Consider the following 26,754-nt stretch of genomic DNA (forward strand, 5'->3'; position numbering starts at 1 on the left):
GAGTGGCTTGCACCGCGCAGTGAACCCTCTGTATTTACTTTCATGCAGTCTTCGCTTTATGGTAGATTTGGATATTGATACGACTACCTCCTGGAGAGTGTTGTTCACTTGGTTGGCTGTTGTGAAGGGGTTTCTCTTCACCATGGAGATTATTCTGCGATCATCCACCACTGTTGTCTTCCGTGGGCACCCAGATCTTTTTGCATTGATGAGTTCACCAGTGCTTTCTTTCTTTCTCGGGATGTACCAAACTGTAGATTTTGCCACTCCTAATATTGTAGCAATTTCTCGGATGGGTTTTTTCTGTTTTTGCAGCTGAAGGATGGCTTGTTTCACCTGCATGGAGAGCTCCTTTGGCCGCATGTTTACTTCACAGCAAAACCTTCCAAATGCAAGCACCCCACCTCAAATCACCTCCAGGCCTTTTATCTGCTTAATTGAGAATGACATAACGAAGGGATTGCCCACACCTGTCCATGAAATAGCCTTGGAGTCAATTGTCCAATTACTTTTGGTCCCTTTAAAAACAGGGTGGCACATGTTAAGGAGCTGAAACTCCTAAACCCTTCATACAATTTTAATGTGGATACCCTCAAATGAAAGCTGAAAGTCTGAACTTCAACTGCATCTGAATTGTTTTGTTTAAAATTCATTGTGGTAATGTCTAGAACCAAAATTAGAAAAATGTTGTCTCTGTCTAAATATATATGGACCTAACTGTATGTCCAGTAGGAAGGGAGATGTAAAGTCCCTCATACACATTAGATGAGTCCAATGACTTTGGCAGGACCGCCCAACCATCTATTGTCTATGGGAGCCTTCTAACTATTCTAACTTTCACCCCCAATAAATAATGTCAGGGAAAAAAGGGATCATGCAGTAGGAATGTCAGCAGCCAAACTTTTTGTTTTCAGGGAAGATACGGTGCTGCCAAAGGAATTTGGCAGCAGCTTTTTTCTCTCTCCTTGTTGAAAATACAAGCACAATCATTGAGTGCTCATTAGTGATGAGCGAGCATGTTCTGTTAACCCTTTCAGCGAGCATGCTCGAGTGCTCGCCGAGTATCTTCAGTGTGCTCAGGTGATATGTTTGAGTTACTCCGTGTGCATGATTCGTGACTGCTTGACAGCTTTAATACATGTGAGTAATACCTAACAAACAGGCATTCCTCACATGTATTAAAGCTGTCAAACAATCACAAATTATGCGCACGGAGTGACTCAACACCCGAGAATGCTCGTAAATCTCGAGTAATGAGCATGCTTGCTCATCACTTGTGCTCATATATGGGAGAGCAGGGAGAGATAGCCATTAGCCCTTCGTTCAGCCATCAATTATCTGATGTGCTTGGTCAGTTTTAGCGGTTGTCAGACACCCCAGGTGGAAAAAGAATTGCAAGAAAAGAGGAAAAAATTGCTGCCAGCTCACCCCATGCGGTTCATATGGTGTGGAAGCATGGAAGTCTGCTATGACTAGGTGTAGGATAACCAAAAATGAAAGATTCATTCCGGCTCCTCGTAAAATGCAATGCTTTAAGGAATTTCCATTTTAAATTTTTTCTTTAAAGAACCTCAGAAAAACAAAACAAGATACAGCTACGCATTTCAGACACACTCTGGCATCTGAAACGCGTAGCTGCATCTGTTTTCTCTGAGCATCTTTATGGAATTTCCATTTTTTTCATTAAAGTATTGCATTTTACGAGGAGCTGGAATCAATCTTCCTCTATCGGCAGAAGAATTGGAGATGTTAAAAAGTAACTGTTCAATCTTCTCTCCCCCGACATCATCTGTTGGTTGAGAGTAGGACCACCACCATGCACATTAGATAACCACTAGGTCTGGCTGACATATGTGCATGGCCACCTTTTAAGGAAGATATTTTGAATTCACAAAAACTTTACAAAAGAAGTACAAAAGGAAAAAACACAGTTTGTAAGAGCATTAGTTTATTTTCTAATTTTCATGTGTTACTTGAGAAACAATTTACTTATATACAAAAATTGGAATGTAAGATAAATGCTGATCATTAAAACATTACACAGCTTTTTGACAAGTAGAGTCCATGAAAAATAAAAGAGCACAGCATACCTCACCATGAAAGCTGGGCTGAATTTATTTGCTTTATTGCTAAAATTTTGCAAGTCCATAGAAGGCCTTAAATGTATGTACATATTTCTTTAAAACACGAATCCAAAAAAAAATAAAAATTAAAAAGCAAAAAAAAAAAAATTAAAAACAAAACCAATAGGCTATTTACACAATAAATAGTGGGCGATCTGCGGTTGGGTTAAATTGACCTCAAATCACGAGACGATGAGGCGGCGTGATGTACATCTCACGTAAATAGAATATATTTCAGTGTGTGCATCTCTGCATAGTTGGGATTCATAAAAACCAGGCGAATGCCTGAACATCACAATACATTTTATACAAGGTTGCAGTATAATGAACACACGGACACCCCAAGCTGTGTATTAGAAGACACCTCTGACTCCATTGCAATGGAGTCCATTTAAAAAAAAAACACAAGGGGAATCTAAAAGGTTAAAAAAAAATAAAAAATAAAATTTAAACCGTTGCATTATTTTGTGTAAGGTGCGTGAATCCTTCTAGTACCTGGAAAATAATGTATGCTCATTCATATGAAAAAGCAATATACAGCAGTTTTGAAATGTTATCCTCCAGACGACCAAAATCGAGAGGTTAATAAATATCAAAGAGGGGCTTTAGGGCACCAGCCTGACCTTAAATGTGTTTGTCCACCTCTCCAGTATATCTCAATGGAATATAAAATATCACTAATATAGCAAACACTGCATTCCAGACATAGTAAATCAAATGCTGCTGCAAAAGTGAACCGTATTGTTAGTTCAGGAACATATGGAACATTTATTGCCACAAGGCATTTCATCTATTTTTATGCATAGGTCAATTTGGATTCACAACCATACCCCTTTTTAAAATTGCTATGAATTGTGCTCTCACACAGAAAGAAAAAGATATCAGAAAATGTCCATTTTAATGTCAATTCATGTACTAAAAAAATAAGAAAAAACATTCGGTTCTCCGACATGAAATGTTGCTTGCCGTGTAAGAAGAATAAAAAAAAAATGACATGTTCCCGTCTTTAGAGAATTCCTTAAAAAGGTGAAATCCTGAAGATCCATGTTACTGTTTGCTCATATTTATACACTCTAATCATATACATTGTAACAAAATACAGCAAATTTCCGCGGTTATATTCCAAAATAGTCACTTCCTATGTAATGGTAACAAAATGTTATGGAAAGGAATATAAAGAGCTGTTAAAGGGTTTCTTACAGAACCTTACATTCTATATTACCGCTGCAGAAATAATGCAAATGACTGGAACCTAATGCAGCACGTTGTTGACCACTGGTTGTGAAGAATAAAGGGCCTTACGTAGAAAGACTAGCAAAGACAAAAAGTGACAGCATATCGGAGAATAATTGTTCTGTAGGACCTTAAGTCATGTTCAGATGGAGTTTTTTTTAGAGCAGTTCCACTCCAAAAATTGCTTCAAAAATGTTTGAAAGACTCATATTAATTTCTATAGGAAATCCAATTTTCTGTTCATACTAGGAGTTTTTCAAGAAGTTTTTAAAAATACCTGGTGGGAAAAACAGAAGTGCATAGAGGAGTAATCTGCTCCAGATTTCACACACCAAGTCAAAAACCTGTAAAATAAAGGTTCAGGGAAAAATTAAAACACTTTAAAAAAACAACTCAAAAACCGCTTTAGGAAGAGAGAAATTCCTCAATAAAGGAGTGTTTCCCTGAAGAGGTTTCTTCATTAAAAAAAACATCTTGTTTTTGAAAACCTCAAAAAAACTCCATCTGAACATAGCCTGAGAGTTAGGAAAGACATAATATGGCATCAATAACTTGTAACTTGAAAGTCATGAGCCCCAATGCAAAAGCTCCCAATTATTGCAGGTTTTTAGGGGAAGAGTCAGGCGGCCGTATAATTCGGACGAGATTCGCAACGCAATTCTTGGACAGGCCGGCGGCTCTCCCCACCCGAGCGTGACAGCATGTGTTTCTATGGAGCTGTCACGGTTGGCTTGGGAGAGCCGCCAATCGGAACGCAATGCTCGGACTGGCCGTCAGCTCTACCAACCCGAGTTTGACAGCTTCAAGCATTGCGTTGCGATCCTCATCCGAATTATACGGATGTCTCACTTTTCCCTAATAGTAATGGTCTTTTGAAAAGGGCCAAAGGGTCTTTTTTGGGCCCCCTAGGCTTCAGGGCTTGGATGCAATTGAAACCCCTGCATCTATTATAGTTACAACCCTGAATATGATGTATTATTAGGGGGTCTCACAGTCAGTATTTTTTGGGGGAGAAACACCACTGTAATTGTTGATGTAGTTTTTTTTATTTTAGTCAATCAAAAGTGGATCCAGCATGAAAGGAAAGTACAGGTCCTTCTTTCATATTTCCCCTTTCCTTTTTGAATCCACTCCTTTGGCTCAAAAATAAAATTGTTTTGCTCCTCCCCATAGACATATGAGGCCACATTTTGCCTTTGTATAACTTAAATTTTTATGCAGTCTTGAATTCTTCTACCCTAGAAGTATTGCCATAGAGAGGAGACCATAGGGCAGCACACGTCAGGCTTATGGAGCCATAGAGTAAGTTCTATCAAGTACAAAATCCCCTGATTAAAAATCAAATCACTGAAATGAGCGATCAGATCGCTCACAACTTCACCACTTTTTGACTTTGCTAATTCTTCTTACGAGAACCACGAAGAACTATAATTTTCTTTGTTATTATCCACCTGCAGCACGGCAGTCAATGCTGTGGATAAATCTGCGACAGAGTAAAAATAAAATTATAGGCTTGTGTTTAAAAGTGTGGATATTGGACAGGGACCTCGTGGGCAATGCTATCGGCCCATAATATATATTATATATATATATAATTAAAACAAGACTATTTAGCCCTAAAATAAACAGTTATTGGTCATCTATGGCACTTATCCCTGGTCTTTAATAGCTACATGTTATGAAGCGCTGCAGTCCCATTTACACCAGACCCATGAAAGATAAATCTACAAAGAAATCAACAATGTTCCTTTGTGAAGAAAATCATACGTAATTGATAATATATACACTACGGAGGAACAAAGGCAGCTTGTGGTAAATCACTAAACCGTGAGCGTTAGAAACCCTTTAATGACTCTAGCACATGTAATTCACATTTCAGTGTTCCCTGTAGAAAGAGCCCTTTAGTCTCAGACTTTACAAACTGACGACGGGTCCACGGTACCCTTCACGACTGTCGCTACTGCCAAGAATGCTTCATGATTCTGCCGCATTTCTATGCACTTGCTTTGGTTTCCTAGCACCAAACACTACAACATTTAGCAAGGCAAGAGGCCATTCTGTCCCATGTGGAAAGTGAAGAGATGCAGGTGTAACGTCACCATTTCTACCCTAGCAGTTGGAGCTCATTCTTTTAACCAGGTTTCCATCCTTAAAATCCACACAGACTAGTAAACTCTAAGGGTATGTGCACACGACGTCTTTTGTGAGGCAGGTCCACTCCGAAACCCACCTAAAAAAACGCAAAGAAAAAGCTCAAAAGAGCGAACATATATGTAAAAATGACTCGCTGTTCATATGTTCAGTCTCTTTTCGAGTGTCTTTTAACCGCTTCAGGTTTGCAAAGACGCCAAGCGGTTAAAAGAAGTGAGCGGACCATTCTTCAGGAGTTTTACGCTCGGAAGATGCTCTAGACTTTATATTAAAAGTCAAATCGGAAGACTGAAGAGATGTACGGACCCAGGCGTCTTTTTGAGAGTTTTGCCAGCGTTTCTGCTTGTAAAACCACTAGTGGTTTCTTCACTCAACAATTAAGTGGTTCTTTACTGTTGAATGGAAAAAAATAAAAATAAAAAATCATTATAGCCCCAGCCCCCTGAGGAAGCCTATTGGGGCAAAACTTGTTGGGGTGTTTTATTAGCTTTAGTGAAACCTGTATGAAAATATAAGCATCTGGTATTGCTATATAGACCCATGGACTGTAGCCAAGGTTGAGATAGGATAGCATGGATCTATTAGTGTCTTGGGAACTTAGCTGAATAGAGAAAATTTCCAATAATAGGAACCCGGCTAGACAATGGAATGATACAGGTTCACTTTAAAAATTGAAAAGTTAAAAATTCTAACAAAATTAATAAAAGTCATTTTTTATTGCATCTCTTAGATAGGGTTTATTTACCTTTTGGGTAATCTGTTGTTAATAAAAAAAAAAATAAAAAAATGGGGCACCAAAAAATGCTTAAAAAAAAAAAAAGAGCTGGTGGTCAAAAGTGTTGAAAAAGTACTCCGGAAGTGACCAAAAAATGCTGAAAGGATTCTTAAGGATAGAAAACTGCCAGAGTTTCCTGAAGTGTTTTCCTCTTGAAAAACTTCTTGGGTTCACCCGCATGCAAAAGACGTTGTGTGCACATACCCTAATAAAGCTTACTAATGAACCTGGCCCATCACCTATTGAGGACAGTCTGGAATACTCGACAAAAAAAACAAAAACTGAAGGCGATTTAAAAAAATAAATAAAAAGGAAATAATAAACTTTGGAAATCAATGTCTAAGATGATAACGAATCAGGCACCATGAATAAAAATGCTGTTAGTCCAGGCTAAACCACCACTACGACTAGTACAAGTCAGAACAGCATGTTTTATATGATATATGTTGGATGTCGAAAATAAATTCCAAAAATATGTAAACACGCTTCACCGTAAATGTATCATTACAATAAAAGATAATAAAAAAAATGTACATAAAAAAGCTCACTTCTAAAATATCAAAATCGCAGTTACTAAAAAAAAAAAAAAAAAGTATGCTGTCTGTGCCTTTTAAAACAAAAACAAAAATTGCTTTCGGTGAGATCCTCCCCTTCTGTAATCTAAGAAAAGAGCACTTATTTCCTGCATGATGAATGAAATCAGATAGGACAGGTGGCTCCATTACCGGGCTAACCACACGCGCCACTTTGCTTCACCATTTACACATAGCAAAGCCAACATACAAATCACCCAGCCTGACTCTACACGAGTGGTTCTTCAATTCAGAAAAATATATTAAAAAAACCCAAAAAAGTGTGATACCAGGTGTGAAGAGAGAAAGGCTTACACATACAGAAGAGACGGCTCTGCCATTCACCTGCGCATCGCTACAGTTGAGGCTCTTTTTTTTTTTTTCTTCTCCTATCGTACAGGTTTTAGTAATACACGTTATCCAAAAATAGACCTACGTTCTGTACAAAAACGGCACAGGTTTGTTCTTGTAAGCGAGGCTTAGCGAACGTTCAGACGACGAGGCGTCTGAACCCGACTTTCATCCGCAGTGGTTTACGACCCACGTATTCTACAGTTCATCTCTGTATAAATTGTATATCTTTTTATCAAAATCCAAGTGCATGTTCAGATTTGCTTTTTTCTCTCTTTCTCTCTCTATGTTGCCTTTTTTTTTTTTTCTTTTTTTTTTTACGTATATACATAGAAAAATAGTTTTGATACTAATTAGTCTCTTGACACATTGCTGGCTTTCCGTTCAGTTTTGTGTTTCTCTACACGGCTCCATCCCGTAGAACAATCAGCTCCACAGCGCTCTGAAACTTCTTCAGCAGTAACACCGCTTGTCCGTGGTCGACGTTCAGGAAATTGTAGCCATTTGCCTAAGGAAAGAAAGAAGCTTAAACTATATAATAGCTGATAAGGGCAATCAGAGGACTGAAAAGAGAAAAAGTCATATATGTAAAGACGACAAAGATGAATGAATCCCAAGTGTTCCATAGCCTGGATCACACACGGGATCTCGATACTATTTTTTTTGAGCTGAACTCAGAAATGAATCCAACAGAAAGGAAAAATACAGGATTATTACTTTATATTTCCCATTCCTTTTGAATCCACTTTCGGCTATGACTGAAAATTAAATAAAAAAAAAACGACACCAGAAACGGTAGCGCTTAAGTCCCAGATACACAGTGGCCTAAGTCTGCTAGAAGTCGCTGCTACATCGCAGCGCAATACAAGTGAATGGAGACACTTTGAGAGAACTGCGACCACAACAAGCAAATCGCAATAAAATCCAACCGGATCAGAGTCTTTGCTATTTGATTATCATGGTTGCAGTTCTCTCAGGGTCTCAATGCCACTCTATTCATTTGTAATGCACTGCAATGTGGCAGCGACAAAACCAAAAAACTGAGCTGGACTATAAGCTGGCATAGGTGCAAAGTTTTAGAGCACATTCACACTGTGGCCATTTCATAGACAAAGAAAAAGAATAAAAATGAGTATATACCCTACAAATAAACCAGTGGATGGTAAAAGTACATGTAAATAACATAGGGTACTTATTTAACACTATTTTGATTTAAAAAAAAAAAAGCATAAAAGCCATCATACAGCGACAAGGTGTACCCATTGGGATAGTCCTAGTCTGTCTCTACTATTAAAACCTTACCATGTGTGAAAAGACATAAATGTGAACAAAGGCAGTGAAGGACCGGGTCCTGACTGAGACACCCATCCATGGGAAGCTATACATGAAAGACTTAGTTGAGAAACGGGAGTTGGCACATGGTAAAGTTTTAATACTAGAGATAGGTTAGGACCGTCCCCGATGGGTGCACCTTGTCGTGGTGGGATGGCTTTTATGCTTTTTTGATCAAAATAGAGTTAACTAAGTAGCCTATGTTATTTACATGTACTGTTACCATTTCCCAATGTACTTGCTGTAGGGTATATGCTCATTTTTGTTTTTTTCTTGGAATGTGGCAGAGACACCTAGTGAATTTTGGCCACACACCCTGTATTGAGGCCTTGGTCGCTGTGTAGCCCCAGACTTGAGGAGCTGTGTTTTCCAGCAACACAGTCATCTACACATACTTGCCACTAACCAGAAGAAAAGGTGCATTAAATAAAAGGGAGGAAGTGAAGATTAATGGATTTATGGCAGATATGATAGAGGAGAAGAATTAATGGAAATGAAGAGGGCAGTGTGACGGGTGACAGATTCATGTTTACCTGTATAATTTTGTCCCCAGGCTGCAACAATTTGGATGCTGGTCCTTCAGGCTGTACTCTCGTCACATATATGCCCTGGTTAAATAAAGATGGTTATTTCCTTTTTCATTGCAGAAACAAAATTGAATTAAATGGCCATTCTCAAGTTTGGACGTCATCCCTTATCTGTGGGACAAAGGATAACTCCCCGATCACTCGGGGTCCAACCACTGGCACCTCAATGTGAATGAAGCAGCAGTTGATCCTACACACAGCCACTCCATTCATTTTTATTGGTGTGCCTTTGACCGGCCAAGTCCAACACTCAACGATCTCTAGCGGTCCCATTAAAAATTAATGCACACTGCCGTATGCATGATTGACCACCACTCCAATCACACTCGGGATTGGTGTGAGTCCAGCAGTTGGACCCCCCAGTGATCAGGACATTCTCGCCTATCCCATGGATAAGGGGAAACTTCCAAACTTAACTTTTTGGAAAAATGCACATGGGCCTATTAAGACTGAATAAAGCCTTGTATAGAGATGTAATACAGCAGCCTATGGGCCTCTACTCCAACTTACTATGCTTCCAATCTCAACCTTGGGATGCTACATCAGAAAAAGCATTATAGATGAATTTCAAACTAAGAAAAATTGTTTTTTGGGGAAAATATTTCCATAACATGGTGCAATGTAGAGGTATCCTTAAGCTGTACCACACAGGGGTAGTGTATGGCTCCAGAGCACTACAGGGAATCCGTGCGCCGCCACACAGGAGTAGTCCATGCGGCTCGGACTATGGCTTTGTTCACTGGTACAGATAGCTACATCATTTTTATTATCACCAGGGCACAGGAATACTTACATCATCACCCGGTCTGAAGGGGTTTCCTCTACCACCAATACCTCCTGATATACTGAAACCGAGCTCAGGATCCTTCACCAGACGTACCCTGACCTTGAATTAAAAAGATAAAAAGGTCACCGATATATAACATGTAGTAAATTATATCCATGCGCCTCGGATATGGGTCAAGGATAAGCATCTAGGTACAGGTATTTAGTCCATCTAGTGTTGGTGTCTGTACAAATCACATGTAGAGTCTATACATGTGCACCAATGACCAAGAGGAGAGGACTGTAATTCTGGGGTCACACAGCAGTCCAAAAAAAAAAAAAAAAAAAAGGTCAGATTTTCATCCATAAAAATGGGCGATTTTTTTCTCACTTATCTGTCTGTATACAATCTGTTTTTTTATTCACCAGATATTAATCATTTAAAAGACCATTCACAGTTTCCCATGTTGCAGAATTGCAAGGTATCTATAAAAATCGGATGGCATACGTTTTTTTCTCTCACACCCATAGGCTTGCATGGGGGAGTCTCATCCCATTATTGAGTGAAAATCGAGCGTGCTGCAATTTTTTACACAGAAAGATTCTGTTAGTGAAAAATATCGGCCATCTGCTCTGCTTCATTGAATAACATGGGTCAGTGTGCTAGCCGATAAAACATCGGATAGCACTCGTCCGATGTATACTATGGTGTGAGCGAGCCCTAAATGAGAGCCATCATTCACTCCCAAGAATACATCAAAGACATTTCAAGGCACCGCCGATTACCTTGGAGTTAAGAAATCACTTAAAGGGAATGTGTCATCAAAAAAATGAACTATTTATTAAAGTAAGATTTTATGCTAAATGTATCTTTCACATTTTGATAATTGTATGCAATTTTCAATATTCCTATGTTTAATAAAATAATTTAGAAATCTTGTAATGCTCACACTGGCCACTAGGCCCAATACTGCACTCTTACTTCCTGTTCTGTACAGAACACTTGTGAGCAGTTACATGATTACAATGACAGGTAACCACCTCTATACAAAGTAGATCACACCCTTTACAATAGGTGATGGTCACAGCTCACCACCTCCCCCCTCTCTGCACAGTTACCTTTGCCCAGAAAGCTTTCCTATACAAGTCCATGAGTCAAGGTCAGACTGTCTATTGCTGCCTATGCAATTTTTGGCAGCTGAAAAGAACAAAAAAGTATGAGCCCAATATTAGGCCTGGTGGGCAGTGTGAAAATAATAATATGGAAAAAAAATATCAAAAATTAAAAAAGACATATTTAAGATAAAAACTAAATTTTATCAGTATTTTCGTGATCACATATTCCCTTTAATGATTTATTTCTGCTTTTTAACACAATTATTAGAAGTTGAGAGGAAGTCCAGTAATATGAGGAGAAGACAGACAATGTGAAGGACGATGACCGATGTCTTGAAAGCAGGTAGAAGAAATCGCACACAGCCAACCGCATACAAAAGATTACTTTCTTATACCTAAATAGTTATTCAGCGGTATAAGAAAAGTCATCCACGATTCAGAAAACGAGAGGTCTTGACTTGACATTTAGGTTGGAAAGCAGCCTTACCACAGTGGGCTGGGGATGGTGAGGGTGCAGCTGGCTGTAGTTGCTCTGGGACCTCGGGGGCTGGCTCATCTGCCCATTGCTCAAAAGCATCTGGAAGTCAATCGCACAAAACAGATCAACATTAGAGCAACATGTGACTAAACCGGGTAACAAGTGATAACCTAACCCTGGGGTATGTCATTAATATGTGATCAGTAAGGGTCCGAGACACGGCACTCCCTCTGATCAGCTGACATGTACTCCGGCAATGGTGGTATATAAGCAATGTACGGGGTGGAACACAGCAGCTGCCTACATTATTGCTGGTAATTCTCTTTCACGTTAATAGGATATAAGCTGTAGTAGTCACTTGTATGCAGCAATGCCGAAGCATATTTCAGCTGATCAGTGGGGGTACCAGGTGTCAGACCCCATCATCACATATTGATGACCTACTCTGGGTCATGGGGTAGGTTATAAATTAAGTCTCTGACATTCACTTTTACCATTTTAATGTTATTGTGAGAGCAGGACTAGATTTATAGAAAATAAAAGCTTGGGTAACGAGAAAATCTGAGCTCTCCATTACTTACCATTTTTGATTTGTTTATTTCAATTTCAGCTGCCATAATGCCCAAATAACATACATACATAAATACATAGCGTATATACAGTTGAAACCAGAAGTTTACATACATGTGTGTCTTTTTATATAGTGTATGTTTTTCTCAAGTTTACATACACTAAGATTACTGGACTATCCATATGATTATGTCACGTGTTTGGAAGCTTTTGATAGTTTTTTGGCAACATCTGAGTTAGAGACACACCTGTGGATGTATTTTAATGCACACCTGAAACACACTCACGTGATGCTACAAAAAGAAGCAGTGTGTTTCAGATGTGCATTAAAATACAACCACAGGTGTGTCTCTAACTCAGATGTTGCCAAAAAAACTAATTAGAGACACACCTGTGGTTGTATTTTAATGCACACCTGAAACACACTGCTTCTTTGTGTAGCACCACGTGAGTGTGTTTCAGGTGTGCATTAAAATACATCCACAGGGGTGTCTCTAATTAACTCAATGTTGCCAAAAAAGCTTCCAAACACATGATATCATCATATGGGCAGTCCAGAATTGTTTAAAAGCATAGTAATCTTAGTGTATGTAAACTTTTGACTTTGCAGTAAGTAATAAAAATGCCTTAAAACATTCTCTCTCTCTCATTATTCTGGCATTTGGCAAATATTGAAAATTATGGTAATCCTAATTGAACTAAAACGGGAAAGGTTTATTCTGATTTCATATCAGATATTGAGAAAAAAAAAAAAAGATGTGTCTTTTTATATAGTGTATCTAAACTTCTGGTTTCAACTGTAAGTCTCCCCACTCTGACATGCCACGCCTGGCTTGACACTCTCCACAAGGTGAAACGTTACCCCTTATTTCCCAGTCTTAAGCCTCTCACCTGGCCAAATCAGTTCTCATACTTTGCACTGATGAGGGGCAACACCCTGAAACACTGTGTCTGCAAATTGAGATTCTGGTCTGGCTTTTATCCTAAGTCATGTGACAAAGCTCGTTAAAGGGTTGATACTGACTTTTAGGATTGCTACTTCCAGTAGGTGACACTAGAGTTCTAGTCCTCTTCCTCTCTGAAGAGGCAGCTTGCAAATAACATACATTAATACTCCCTCAGAAAGACATCCAAATAATATTCCCTATCCAACTAATAGTCCCTTATAGCCCAGATAATGGCCCATACTGTTCAAACTGTACTGTGATTTCATCCTTTGTTTGCTCCCAGTGTTACTGTGCTCGGAGCCTCCTGGTAACAGTGCTTTTGGGTACTGCTCTGTTTGCCACTTCTTAAAAGCAACCTGACAGCTGATTCATGCTACCTGATCCACGCACAGCATGTATCAGACACGGGCTGTATGCTTTCGGAAGTGTATGTTAGTGTCAGAAATGCTACGGCATTTCAGAAATAAAAACTTTAAAAGCCGACAGGGTATTGAGCTGCACAAGGGACTAGTCGGACAGGCGGGTCTCTGGCAGCTTCTTCCCACCTGCTCCCAGTGAATGACAGGTCTCTCCCAGTGTGCGTGTATAGGTAGCGACTCGTCAGTCACTGCCAGCGGGTGAGGAGAAGCCACCGGGTACCAGTTTGTCAAAATAATCTCCCGTCCGGCTTTTAAAGTACGTTTTTCTCTAAAATGCCGCAGCATTTTGGAATCTAACATACAAGTCTGAAGTCATACAGCCAATGTCTGATGCCCGTGGATAGGACACCATGTATCAGCTGTCAGATTCCCTTTAAACTTGTCTCCGTAAAAGTGATAACTTTAATTGATTCATGAAAGCTATGCGGCCCTCTACAGCCAGTGACTGACTGCAGCGGTCACATGTTCATGTCAAGACATCATCACTTGAGCAGAAGCTCCTGGGTCCCAATGCAACATCTCCAACTGGGCACATAGGACTTTAATAGTGTTGTTCTTTTCATATGGGCCAAAGAAACCTTTCAAGGGCGACTTTATCCTCTGCACCCACCATAGTTATGCCCCAGAGTACAAAGAGGTGGGGGGCTCTGGACCTGTAGGAATCGGTGAGGAGAGTAGGACTTCTTTTGTTATTACCATCAACTATCTAGTCTGGACAGGTCATGAGATCATGCCTACCTTCTTTCCACAGTCAGATGCTCCATCCTTTTGGACCAATGTTGCGTAGTTTTGCTGACCAGATCCAAATACATCATCTTGGGCAGGTTCCCCGGTGCTCCCGGCTGTCGGGTGCTATCAGTAAATAGCAGAGCAAATATTTTGGTTATAACACTGCAGCCAAACCACATACAGTAATGCATTACTACCATCCCGGAGAGCGGCACAAGGTTCAGGAAGCATAATGATACAGAAGACACGGTCATTGAATATTTAATCCTGATTAGTAGGAAGACATGAATTAAACATCTAGAAATTAATGCTATTATATCCAATCCATTAACATGATTTAATACAGCTCAGTGCGGAAAATCAAGGTATTCTCATTAGAAAAAGCCAAACTCAGCATTATAATGATCTGATTAGTTATGGCGGAAAAAGGTATAAGGGCCAGGATAAGGATGTTTACGCGTAAGCCGAGTCTAGTGTCTGAGAATATCATTAAAAGGACAAGCCTTTTCTTCCAAAATCCTACCTTGTTCTCTTCTTAAAATGTTTTTAATACGATATTACGGAATTTTTTCGATAACTGTCTCCATAAGCTTTATCACTACTAATGGCAACAATTGTTGTACCCACATAGCAATCAGCCACTCTTAAGGCAGCCATACACATTAGACTAATGTCGGCCCACCTTGCCAATATCGAAGAGTTCGGCCGACACTATATTGTGTAAGGGGGCACCAGGCAACTAATCGTTGGGAGAGGATGTAGATGGATGTCCAATTTCGAACTTTCAATCGCTTTGTTCTTTGAGAGAAAAGGCATCGGCAGAGATGTCTATTGGTGGCTTTCCCATGGAGAACATAGGACTGCTCGGCTGAGTCCTCCTGTGTATGGGAGAATTGGCCATGACAAGCGCCGGCCTAACGATAGGCCGAAGTATTGTTTGACCAACAGTCCTCTAAAGTGTATGGCCGGTTTTAGGCTAAATATGTGGCAGAAAGGCATTGGTGCTTTCTCTAATCAGATCCTGCCACTACACAGCCACAGACTACAACGGGTGGCTTGACAGTGTCTCTCTTGAAGGAATGTCCATTTTGCCATCAGAGTGTGTCACCCATTTTTTTTTTTTACTATGCAAAGAAGAAAAAAAAAAAGACAGATGGCACCCATCTGCTCCTGTTTGTTATTTTTGTCATGGACCCATTGATTACAATGATCAAGTTTGATCCATAACGTTTGGATCAAAAATGGATCCATACCATTTTATTCGCAGACACTCAGTCCCATAGACTATAGAGGGTACATGAAAAATGGCCGTCTGAAGAAGGCCTCACAATGATAATTCCCACATGTTGGCAGCTGAACATTGAGCAAAAGTGATAAGTTCACTCATGCATGCACGTTCACATCCAATATAGGAAAACATTTTACAGGGTTTTTGATCAAATAAAAAAAAATTGCAGACATGAAAATGCTGAACACAACACAAGACATAATATAAGCAGGCAGATAAGAGAAAGCTTGAACTGGTGAGGTGTTAGTGAGGAATGACTGGAATTAGGGAGGATTATAAGGATCACTTGTGACACAGTGAGGAATGGATCTGCCATTCTGACAAGAAGAATAGTTTTGCATGCATTTGTGAATATATTCCATCAATGTCTTAAAAAGCTGGTATATAAGATAGGTGATAACTTCCCGATCACTGGGGATCTGGACGCTGGGACCCTGCAGAGCCCCGTCTGAATGGTGTGCACATTGGACGTGCGCTCATTGCACGTGCGCTCATTGGACGTGCGCACCTCTGCTCCATTCATTTTGTATAGGTCTGCTGGAGATAGGCAGGTGCTGTACTTGGCCATTTCCAGCAGTTTCATAGAAAATAAATGGAGCGGAGGTGCGCATGCTCGATCTGCATTTCATTCAGATGGGGCTCTGCAGGGCTCCAGCTTATTACTGCAAACTTATCAAAGCATGGGAGATAAGGGGGTTGTGCCAAGTTTGGAAGTTAAATTAAGAAATCTCTTAAAGAGGGCCTGTCACCATGTCAAAAGTGACCAATTTTTGCTCTTATCACTCCCCTGAGTATTAGCTTTTTTATTATTTATTTTTTAATTATGCCTTTTTTTAGTTATTGAGATATGGGCCTTTTTAATTTAGTATTTTTTCCTGATCTTTACAAGTGGGCGGTGCTCACTGGCTTCTCTTGGGGCATGTCTTTAGGCTGATTTGCATAAATTACCATGTAAGCCACACCTGAATGTTAAAGACGAAAAAAAAAATACAAAGGCCCATATCTCTAGAATGATATGGTGGATATGAAAAAAAAACCAAAAAGCACAACAAACACACAAATTAATCAGGGAAGCAATGGGAATAAAATAAGAGCAAAAACTGGCCACTTTTGACTAAAAATGGAATACCAGTCCTATATTACACAACACACTGATTTGAATTGATACTGTGTAATTCCCAATTTCCCTTGTGGTGGCGCTACAGGGATTTTGAACACCTACTGCCGGTTTTCTCCATAGACAACAGTTCATTGCTGGGAGTCCCAACAAAGAGACGCTTTGTGATCAGCATCTAGTCAAGGGACTCTTTACAAGTAGAGATTATCAAATTTAGTGAACCCCTTTAAGCTTTATTTGCATGAAACTAGACATTTTGTTAAACTTCAGTTCTTTACAGAAATAAGTAAATCATAGCCAACGCATCCTCACTATGTGCCCCAAGGTAGACAGTGGAGGAACATCACAAAGGATTCACATAATAGCAACAGAGGCAGTAACACGTGGAGGGAATGGCAGGGGGTGGGGAGCAGAAATAGGTAAAATCCCAAGTGGTTCATTATAGCATCTGTATTGCTACTAGTGTGGAAACAAGTAGAAGGAATGACCTTTAGTGTGCCAGCAATGTCTCATTTGTACATTTGCATACTACTGTAATCAGGGGTTCCCTTCGGTCCTTGAGTCTCTTGAGTCCTTTATGATGAATTTTTTACGCACTTGGCTCATTTCAAATTTCCTTCACATTTTCTGAATATACAAATGTTCTGTCAGCCATGGTTTTGGTTCCAGAGGGCAGAATATATTAGAACCAATTTGTAGGATTGGGTCACATACAAAGCGATAATTATCTAACCTGACCTCCAGAGACAGATAATTGCTGCTGGCAGATCCTAGAATGGTTTATTTGCATAAGCCGAGGATGGCATTAAAAGTTTAATTTTCCGCTAACAACAACTAGTGTATCAGGTAGTGTCTCAGACACTATTGGGAATTGGATTCATGTTCTAAATTGTATAACGGGTGGTTTCTGAGGCTTCATGAACCTGACAGGAGTTTTTCATGTAGATTCTTCTGCCAGAAAAATCCATGTGTAAAACCAGTTTCTAAAAAAAAATGGGGATTTTTGGTGTGGTTTTATACAGAAAGGTGTGTTTTGATGTTTTTTTGGCACATTTTTTCATGTGTTTTTTGATGTCTATTTAAAGGGGTTGTCCGGGACTTTAACATTGATGGCCTATCCTTACGATAGATCATCAATCAATGTCTGATTGGTGGGGGTGCGACACCCTGCACACCCGCCGATTAGCTGTCATCGGTGTCGACTGAAACTGTTCAGTTACGGAGCTGCGAAATAGTGGCCGCCCGCAGAGTACTGCACACCCATGCCCTATTTTTTTGACTATTTAGTAGACGGAGCTGTGCTGTGCAGTTCCGGCCAACACCGATAACACCTGATCAGTGGGGGGTGCAGGTTGTCGCACCCCCACCAATTAACATTGATGGCATATCCTTATGATAGGTCATCTATGTCTGAAGTCCTAGACAATCCCTTTAAACGCTCATCAAAAACCACATGAAAAACTGTGCCAAACTTTGCCTATCTTTATAAAACCCACACCAAAAACCTCATGTTTTTTAGAAACTGGTTTTACACATGGATTTTTGTGGCTTCATTGTAAATCAATATTAAAGATTTGGACAACCCTTTTAATATAAATATGAGGTGTAACGATGGGGTGTGGTTTTTGATGCATTTCCGCAGAAAAAACTTCTCCAAAAACTGCACCACATTTTACAAGCATAAAATGCTTGAAACAATTGACAAGCCACTTTTTTTTTTTTATATGGTTTAAAAAATGCAATATGTGAACTGTAGCTGTGTTTTGTCATTCAAATGAACAGGAATCATCGCCAAAAAACACATAAAAAAGATGTGTTGGACACACCCATAGGGTGCATTCACACACTCATGTGCAATGTCTGACTTCTGTCCGAATTTTTATTGGGCAGCACTTGGATCCATAGAGCGTCACTTGTCTATTTATACATCTGTGATAATCCGAGAAAAACCGCAGAGCCTGTCCATTCTGATCTGATGTTGAGGATTAGAATAGGACGGACTCAGCGGGTCTGATGTGTGAATGCTCGCCTAGCAGGGGCGGTCATATCATCGGTGCAACCTGTGCGGCCGCACAGGGGCCCAAGAGGTAAGGGGGCCCATTTATACTTCCAAAGCAGGTGCAATTTTGTATTTTTAGGAGCTCTTTGGCTGCACAGGGGCCCTTTTCTGTCTGTGTCCAATATTGACCCTTAGGGTCTGGGGTCTGTTCCTGCCTCATAATCACAAGATGCTGTAAGTTCTGCCCGGCTGCAGAAGGCTCAAAATTCAGGGCAGAAAACATTTTTTGCCCAAATTTGCTTGAGCCGCAATCTTGTGGGGTCCAGATTGCGGGTGTATTTCTTGGTGACTCCTTGGCAGTCAGGCACCACTAAAAACAGCTTGATGCAAATGTAATTTCCATTTTCCAGGAAGATTATTAATGTCGGTTTATTATTATACTTTAGTAGGAGGTTTTTTTAATTGCATTTTTCACACACACACAAAGTGGTTTTATTTTTTTTCATTGAATTGCCCTATTGATTTATGGCAATTTGTAATAATCATATACAGGACTACATCCAGCATGCCGGTATTGTACGATTACCATCGTCCTAAAACAACTACTAGAAGTACTCACACGAAGTATGTGAACCCCAGAAGCTCTTCTGTCAGCTACACTCATGGCAACACTGCCCTGGCTGCCATGCAGATCTCTAGAGCTGCCATACAGAGAGCTGCTAGCTGCAGTGTAAGTGGAATTAAAGGACCGTGACAGCATGCTCTGAATAAAGAAGGACAGATGTAACATCACAGATTAGTAAAGCATGCATATACAACTCAATGGGTTATTCACACACCAACTCATCACACAATTCATGCACGTACGGTACAAACATGGAGCCGTGCGAGGAACACCTGGAGCCCAGGAGGAGAACGTGCAAACCACATAGCCATTACTACATGTATAGTGCGCGCCCGATCTCAGGCATCAGATAGCGGTACAATCTGGCCATCTTTACTGTGGCACCACAAGGGGACATCTTCAAGTCTTATGAAGTAGGAATAGTATTACCATCAAATTTGAGCAACTTGACTTTTCCTACAATAATGCAGAGCTGAAATCAAAATTCGGCTATCTGCCGGAATCAGTTTGTGTACAATTTTAGATATAGAATTAAAAAATATATAATTTTTTTTTTTATCTGGTTTAAATGCCGACTCTGATGTGGTTTTTCTTGTCTTCCTGCACCTCTCTATTCCTCAGATATGGCTTTCTCTAACTATTATGTAAGGTTTGTCCTTTTAGCCAACTGGGTGTGGTCCTCATGCAAATTCCTATAGAGAAGAATTAAGAACCACACCTATTTGGATAATACGGCTAGATTTACTGTATATAAAGGGAAGAGGTGGCCATATCTCAGGAATGGAGAGGAGCAGGCGCTAGTGAAAAACAACTCCAGATTCAGGGGGACAGCGACATTTACGTCAGGTAAAAAGAGCATATTTATTGCAAGTGACAGGTCTGCTTTAACAGTAATCATTAATGTAGGTGGACGCATGGATTTCTGCACACGGGAATAAGTCCCAATCAATGAGGCTAATTTGTGTGGGAATATTTCTCCAAAATCCACTACAAGTATGACCATGTCCATGCTTATTCTTCTCGCTGAAAATTTTATTACTGCTGCATGTGAACAAAGTTTAAAATGCCCTATTCATTTACAATGGATGTAAAGTGCTGGTAGATGTGGTAAGTATTTTAGGGAAGTAATCTGCATCAAAAACCTCAAAGTAGTAGTTGTCCACTACTTTGATAGTGATGACCTTTCCTTTTCCATTAAATAGCGGGTAAGGAGCGGGTCATCAATATCAAAGATGTGGATGATCCTTCTAAGGTGCTGCCCAGCCGATCAATTTTTATTTTTCTCAAAACGATGAGTGGGAAAACAATATTTACGGTACCTCCATGGGCTCCGCGCTGGTCCTGCTCCGACACTTGTCAGTGCTCCCCGCTGGTCCCAACTCAACACACTAGAAATGGCAGCTAAAGCCCGTTCAGCCTATAATTGTCTGAAGTAATCATCAAACTCAACCAGTGATTGGTTGAGAGGCGATTCCTGCATTTCGAGAGGGACCAGGAAGCAGAAACCAGAGGAGAGCTCATGTTGGAACAGGAAAGGTGGAGGACCAGTGAAGGCAATGGTCGCTTTATGTTGCGTTATTTTATTCTGAGCCTTTAAAAACCTTGATCAGACAACCCCTTTAACATATGACCAGACCCTTGGCAGTGCTTTCGTACAATATATTACTTTGCAGTGAGGCTTCCTAGATTTTTTCTACTCCACTGCCCAAAACATTGGACCTTACCAAAGTCTGTGCCGAAATGAAAAATAATATATGTATATTTTATATTTGTTCTGAACAAAAGCACAAAATAAGAAAGTTCTCTTGCAAAAGTCGATTTACAAGTTTGCAAAATGTGGCCCGTGCTCGGATCGCAATACCCGGCCTGATGCCTAGTCTCCTGACCTGGGCTAACTGCCTAATCGTCATGTATGAGGTAGCGGGCCGAGGTTAGGTGACCCCGTACATGATCCCCAGAGGTGTGAAACCGGCCTAAATCAGTGATTTATGAAACCAGAGAAAGGCTTGTTCTTGCCATCTTAGGAAAAGTTACAGGTCCGCGCTCCTAATAGCTGAAATGGCAAAAAATCCTATAGGGACCATGAAAAAATAGAATTCTTGTAATAATCAATGGTCTACACATCTACTTCTGTTTATACCAGTTATGAGAGTCCTCAGTGGTTGATACCTTTTAATGGCTAACAAAAGATGGTAACAAGTTGCAAGCTTTCGAGACTACTCAGGTCTCTTCATCAGGCATAGGCATGACACAAAATCTGAAGAATCACATATTTATACACAATAGGACACAGAAATAATGCAAGAGATGAGACAGGTGACAAAGCAGAGCTATTACTACGGGAGAGAGATAAACAGTTCTGGCTGTAAATATTTTTGCAGTTCATAGATAAGGAGTGTGAAAGTTTTATTGTCAAGGAGTGTGAAAGTTTTATTGTCCTTTGACTGAGGTCTGGTCCAGGGTTGTGATGACGCCCGCAGTTCTGAGGACCACATTCCTTAGTTGATGTAGAATGACATATTATCGGTATTATAAGGTAATTTAAAATCTCAGAGACAGAAAAGTTTGGGAATATAAACTCATGGTGACCTTTGACACCTCCAGAGCAGGCATGAATGTGTCGCATGGATTTATGTCATTCTACATCAACTAAGGAATGTGGTCCTCAGAACTGCGGAGGTGGGGGGACCAGACCTCAGTCACGGGACCACACCTCAGTCACGGGACAATAAAACTTTCATTCTTCTTATCTATGAACTGCTAAAATATTTACAGACAGAACTGTTTATCTCTCTCCCATATTCTTAGTTCTGCTTTACGTCACCTGTCTAATCTAATCTATTGCATTATTTTTGTGTCCTATTGTGTATAAATATGTGACACTTCTGCCTGATGAAGAGGCCCGAGTAGTCTCGAAAGCTTGCAACTTGTTAGCATCTTTTCAGTTAGCCATTAAAAGGTAGCAACCACTGAGGACTCTCAAATCTAAATATTTCTCTATCTACTGGCTAACACGGTACAAAAATATATATTTTCCCAGTACACCAGTTATGAAATCAATCCATTTTTTTACATTAAAGGGGTATTCCCATCTCCAAGATCCTATCCCAATATGTAGTAGGTGTAATAATATTAATATTAGCAAATACTTCCAGTTAGAAATGTAGTATAGTTCTTCTGATTCACTATGTCACTTACCCCATGTACAGGGCATTGCAGAAGCTTAGGTATCCATGGTTACGACCACTAACAGCTAACTGTAACTATAAGGCCATGTGCCCACGTAGCGTTTTTGCGGCGTTTTTACGGCCGCAAAAACGCTTGTAAAACCATCTGCCATGCAAAGCAATGTGAATTCGTATGTGCTGTGCACATGATGCGCTAATTAGCATGCCGAATTCACATTGCGTTGCAAAAAGCAGCATGACCATTTCTACCGCGATTACACTGCAAATTCGCGGCCATTGAGGAACATTGAAACGCAGCAAACCCGCAGGTATATGTGGATTTGCTGCGTTTCAATTAAATTCAATGGCCGCGAATTTGCGGCGTAATCGCGGTGCGTGTGGTACCCAGGATGAAGAGGAGACTACAACTCCTCTTCATCCCGGCTACCACGCAGTGAAAAAAAGAAATAAAGTTAAAAATAAAAAAAAAAACTGTATATTCACCTCTCCGGCGGCCCCCGGTCTGCTCCCGGCGGCGTCCTCTCTCCTTGGCGTCCCGCGGTATACTGTCAGGACCTGCGGTGACATGATTTAGTCAGCTGATGGTCACGCGACCGCTGACGTCAGCAGTCAGGTGATGGTCGCGTGACCATCAGCTGACTAAATGACGTCACTGCAGGTCCTGACAGTATACCGCGGGACGCCAAGGAGAGAGGACACCGCAGGGAGCAGACCGGGGGCCGCCAGAGAGGTGAATATACCAGTTTTTTTTGTTTTTAACTTTTTTTTTTTTTTTACTATAGATGCAGCATTTAAAGCATCTAAGTTGGTCACACAATATAAATCCATGGCGATTGCATGGATTTATATTGTGTGACCAACTTGTCAAGCACTTTTCCAAGTGATGCTCAAAATCGCTTGGAAAAGTGCTTGAAAAAACGCTTCTCTCTGGCAGAAAAAACGCATGTAAATCTGCGTGTGTTTTTTTCTGCCAGAGAGGCAAAAACGCTCCGCATCAAATCTGCTACGTGGGCACATAGCCTAAGAGTGATCGTAACCATAGATACCTAAGCTACTGCAATACCCTCTACATTAGGTAAGAGACATAGCGAATCAGAAGAACTATACTAGATTTCTAATTGGAGGTATTTGCTAATATTATTATTATTATTATTATTATTAAACCTACTAAATAATGGGATAGGCTCTTGGAGATGGGATTTAATTCAGTTTGATCCTCAAAACGGGACAGACAATCAGAATACCAAACCAAAGTATAAACATAGCCTTTTTTTTCTTTTTTTAAACTATGCTTTACTCCCCCCTCCTCAGATCTGGTGCAAAGTCTCCACCACTGCTTCCGGTGTCTGTTATTGCCTGCAGCGTTGACATCATGTCGACAGCACTGCAGCCAATCAGTGGACTCAGCAGCTCAGAGCAGCTTGAGCCATCAAATTGGGCAGAGCTTAGCTCGCCGATTAGCTGCAGTGCTGCCGATACAATAACAGACACCAGAAGCAACAGGAGAGGCTGCGTCTTGGAACAAGGGAGGGTGAATAAGGCATATATTTTTTTGGGGTTAAACAAATGGAACAGGGATTTTCTGAAAGAGTAAGACCCCTTTAATTGAAACCATCAAACAATCCAATACTTTTGTGATTTACAAGTTTTCAGGACGAGTCTCCCAAGTCTCTAGTATGGTCATGCTATAGATGTGATTGATTTGGTTCTGGAAAGCTTCCAGTAGTGCACGGTGTAAGTGCTGGCACCCCTCCTCCAGCGGTCAGATATTGATCAGAAATTCCTGCTCTAAGGAAAATCAATTCATTATAAATAAAAAAAAACAACTTTCTCATAGATCATTGCGCAGCCAAAATAATTGGTACCAAACAAATAGTTGTTTCTTCTGCACGTAATACACTAGAAAAAGTAGCGCCACATGTCAGGGTGGGCTATGAAGAGGAGCATAACCTGTGGCAAGTGAACAACAAGAACCAGCATGCCTTATAAGCTCAGGTAGCCAAGATCTGCACGATAAAGACAAGCGGATAACGCTGAACGACTAGACATGACCCAACGAGAGAGGAAAGCTCGTAAAAAAGCACAGCGTAATCCGCTGCAATTAATAACATTTTAAACCCTCCGAGGAGAATCCAGAGACATAAAGAAAATTACATTTTTGCTGCCACTCATCCCCGTTTTGTACTTTCACGCAGCATTAACCTCACATTATTCACTAGAGGATGGCTGGCTTGCCTCAGGCAACAAACAGTTTTTGGCACGAGAACACACATGAAAAATAATAGACCTGGGAATGAAACAAAGCCGACAATTACCAGTATAGGACTACACAGCGCCAAGAAAGTTCTGCAGCGGGAAACCACCTCCCCACTAGCATCCTTTAATTCCGTCCAAACTTTTAATATCAAACTTCATGAACGATGACAATTTAACTTCAGATGCATTAAAGGGAATGTCTAAGGTCACAAAAAAAGGATCTTATATTAAAGAAACAGCGCCACCTTCATCTATAGGCTGCGTCTGGTATTGCAGCTCAGCCTTGAAGCGTGGGCCCCAATGCAAAATCTTCAACAGGGCCCCCAACTATCAAGGACCTTCAATAATACTTGTCTTCTCATACGGTCCAAAGGGACCTTTTACGGTTTTAAGGGTGAGACTGCAACCCCTTCACCCACTATAGTTACACCCCTGTGCACAGCTCCATTCAAGAACACTGAATTGGCCCGGTGTGGCACTGTTTGTAGGGACAAGAGGAGACATCTAAGCAACTTTAAAAAGGCCATGTCATTAGGTCCAACATGACCAGTTTTTGCTTCTATTTTATTCCCGCTGCTCTCTTGCGTATTCGGTTTCTGTTTTTTTAAATCCGCCATATAGTTCCAGAGATATGGACCTTTTTATTTACTTCAAATTTTATGGTCTTTGCTCACATGATCCTCTGTGGCGGGATGTCTTTAAGCAGCTTTGCATTATTACCCTGCAGGCACCGCCCAAGCACTATTTAAAGGGGTTATCTACAATTAGAAAAACATGGCTGCTTTCTCCAAAAATCAGTAGCAAGTCTGTCCACTTGTTATGTGTTTCATTACAACTCAACCCTGCAATACCAGACACAACCCATGGGTCGATGGGGTTCTGTTTTAAGAAGAAATCAGCCATTTTTTTCTAATCCTGGATGACCCTTTTAAGTAATTCACCTTGATAGCCTTCCAGCTCTTAAAGACGGAGAATGGCTGTGTGCACACAGAGTTTGTCAAGGAATTTTTGCATAGAAACCAAGGCAAAACTAAGCAGAAACTCTCCAAATCTCAAGACACCTCAAACTTCATTCAGTTATATTATTGCAGTTAATGGTAGTTTTTCTACGTTCCCTTTATCACATTCACAGGGAATCCTATGGCTTACAGACTCCTCACACTGGAAAGCTATATATTTTCCTACCATGAAACGTGTAGAACTGCAACGTTAAAGGATATGGAAAACTTCGAGGCTATTTTTTTACATTTTAATTTAAATGCATGTAATTTTAACTAGAATTTATTTTTGCAATTGAATTTCATTAAAACTTTTGCACCGTTCTAGAGCATCAGTGTTGTACCGTCTATTGCTGGCAGCAGAATGAGTTAAAGGGAACCTGACAGCTGATACATGCTGCCCGATCCATCCAGTCAATGTCGCAGCATTTCAGAGAAAAACATTTATGTAAAAGTCACTCGGGACTGAGACGCACGTGAGACTAGTCGGACAGACAGGTCACCCGCAGATTCTCCCTGCCTACTGCCAATGACTCACAGGTCTCTCCCTATATTCACATGAGGAAGAGACCTGTCACTCAAGGGGAATGGGAGGGGAGATGCCATAAAGGACCTGCCTTTCCAACTAGTCACCTGTGTGACTCGGTCCTCAGCGGCTTTTAAGTCCTTGTTTTTCTTGTCCATGGTCAAACATACATGTCTGAAATCATAGAGCCAGTGTCTGATACAAGCTGCCAAAGCTCAGACTGGCCCATCGGGGAAACAGGAGAATCCTCCGGTAGGCCCCTGTGAAGAAGTAGTGCTGGTGAGCGATGCTATTGCAGTTGATTCATTAGTCACAAAAAAATGTATCATCTAATCATTCAGTAAACAAGCTAGCCAAGTTAATATTACATATAAGCAAAAGTAAATTTGTGTACTAGGGTCAAGTTATTTTTGCATGTAGCTGAACAGTGGACCCTAAGGGTCAATGTTATTGGTGGGTCTTCGCCAACCCAGTCCGACACTGCATGCTGCCCATGTCAGCATGTACCCGCTGTCAGGTTCCATCTGAAAATCCATTTGACAGGAGAATTCACAATTCTAATCTTTGTTCCTCCGAGTGTCTCTGAGCTCATTTATGACCATATGAAAG

At 40.5% G+C, this 26,754-nt stretch overlaps 1 protein-coding gene across 3 annotated transcripts in view; it reads right to left on the reverse strand.

Annotated features, from left to right (window-relative positions):
* Positions 1 to 1,931: 1,931 nt before the first annotated feature.
* ERBIN (erbb2 interacting protein) overlaps positions 1,932 to 26,754 on the reverse strand; it is a 238,002-nt gene continuing 213,179 nt past the window's right edge. For 2 of the 3 annotated variants that reach the window (XM_073680222.1, XM_073680221.1), the window contains exons 23-28: positions 19,172 to 19,315; positions 14,158 to 14,271; positions 11,493 to 11,582; positions 9,918 to 10,010; positions 9,071 to 9,145; positions 1,932 to 7,713 (exon numbers count right to left, since the gene is read on the reverse strand). In XM_073680222.1, the coding sequence (XP_073536323.1) occupies positions 7,606 to 7,713; positions 9,071 to 9,145; positions 9,918 to 10,010; positions 11,493 to 11,582; positions 14,158 to 14,271; positions 19,172 to 19,315 (624 nt within the window). In that variant the 3' untranslated portion in view covers positions 1,932 to 7,605. The remainder of the gene's footprint in view (positions 7,714 to 9,070; positions 9,146 to 9,917; positions 10,011 to 11,492; positions 11,583 to 14,157; positions 14,272 to 19,171; positions 19,316 to 26,754) is intronic. The other variant, XM_073680223.1, reaches the window with a different exon arrangement.

Source organism: Phyllobates terribilis, unplaced genomic scaffold (genome assembly GCF_046119375.1).
Source record: "Phyllobates terribilis strain yellow unplaced genomic scaffold, ASM4611937v1 Scaffold_1__5_contigs__length_1240528914, whole genome shotgun sequence".
Classification (NCBI taxonomy): Eukaryota; Metazoa; Chordata; class Amphibia; order Anura; family Dendrobatidae; genus Phyllobates; species Phyllobates terribilis.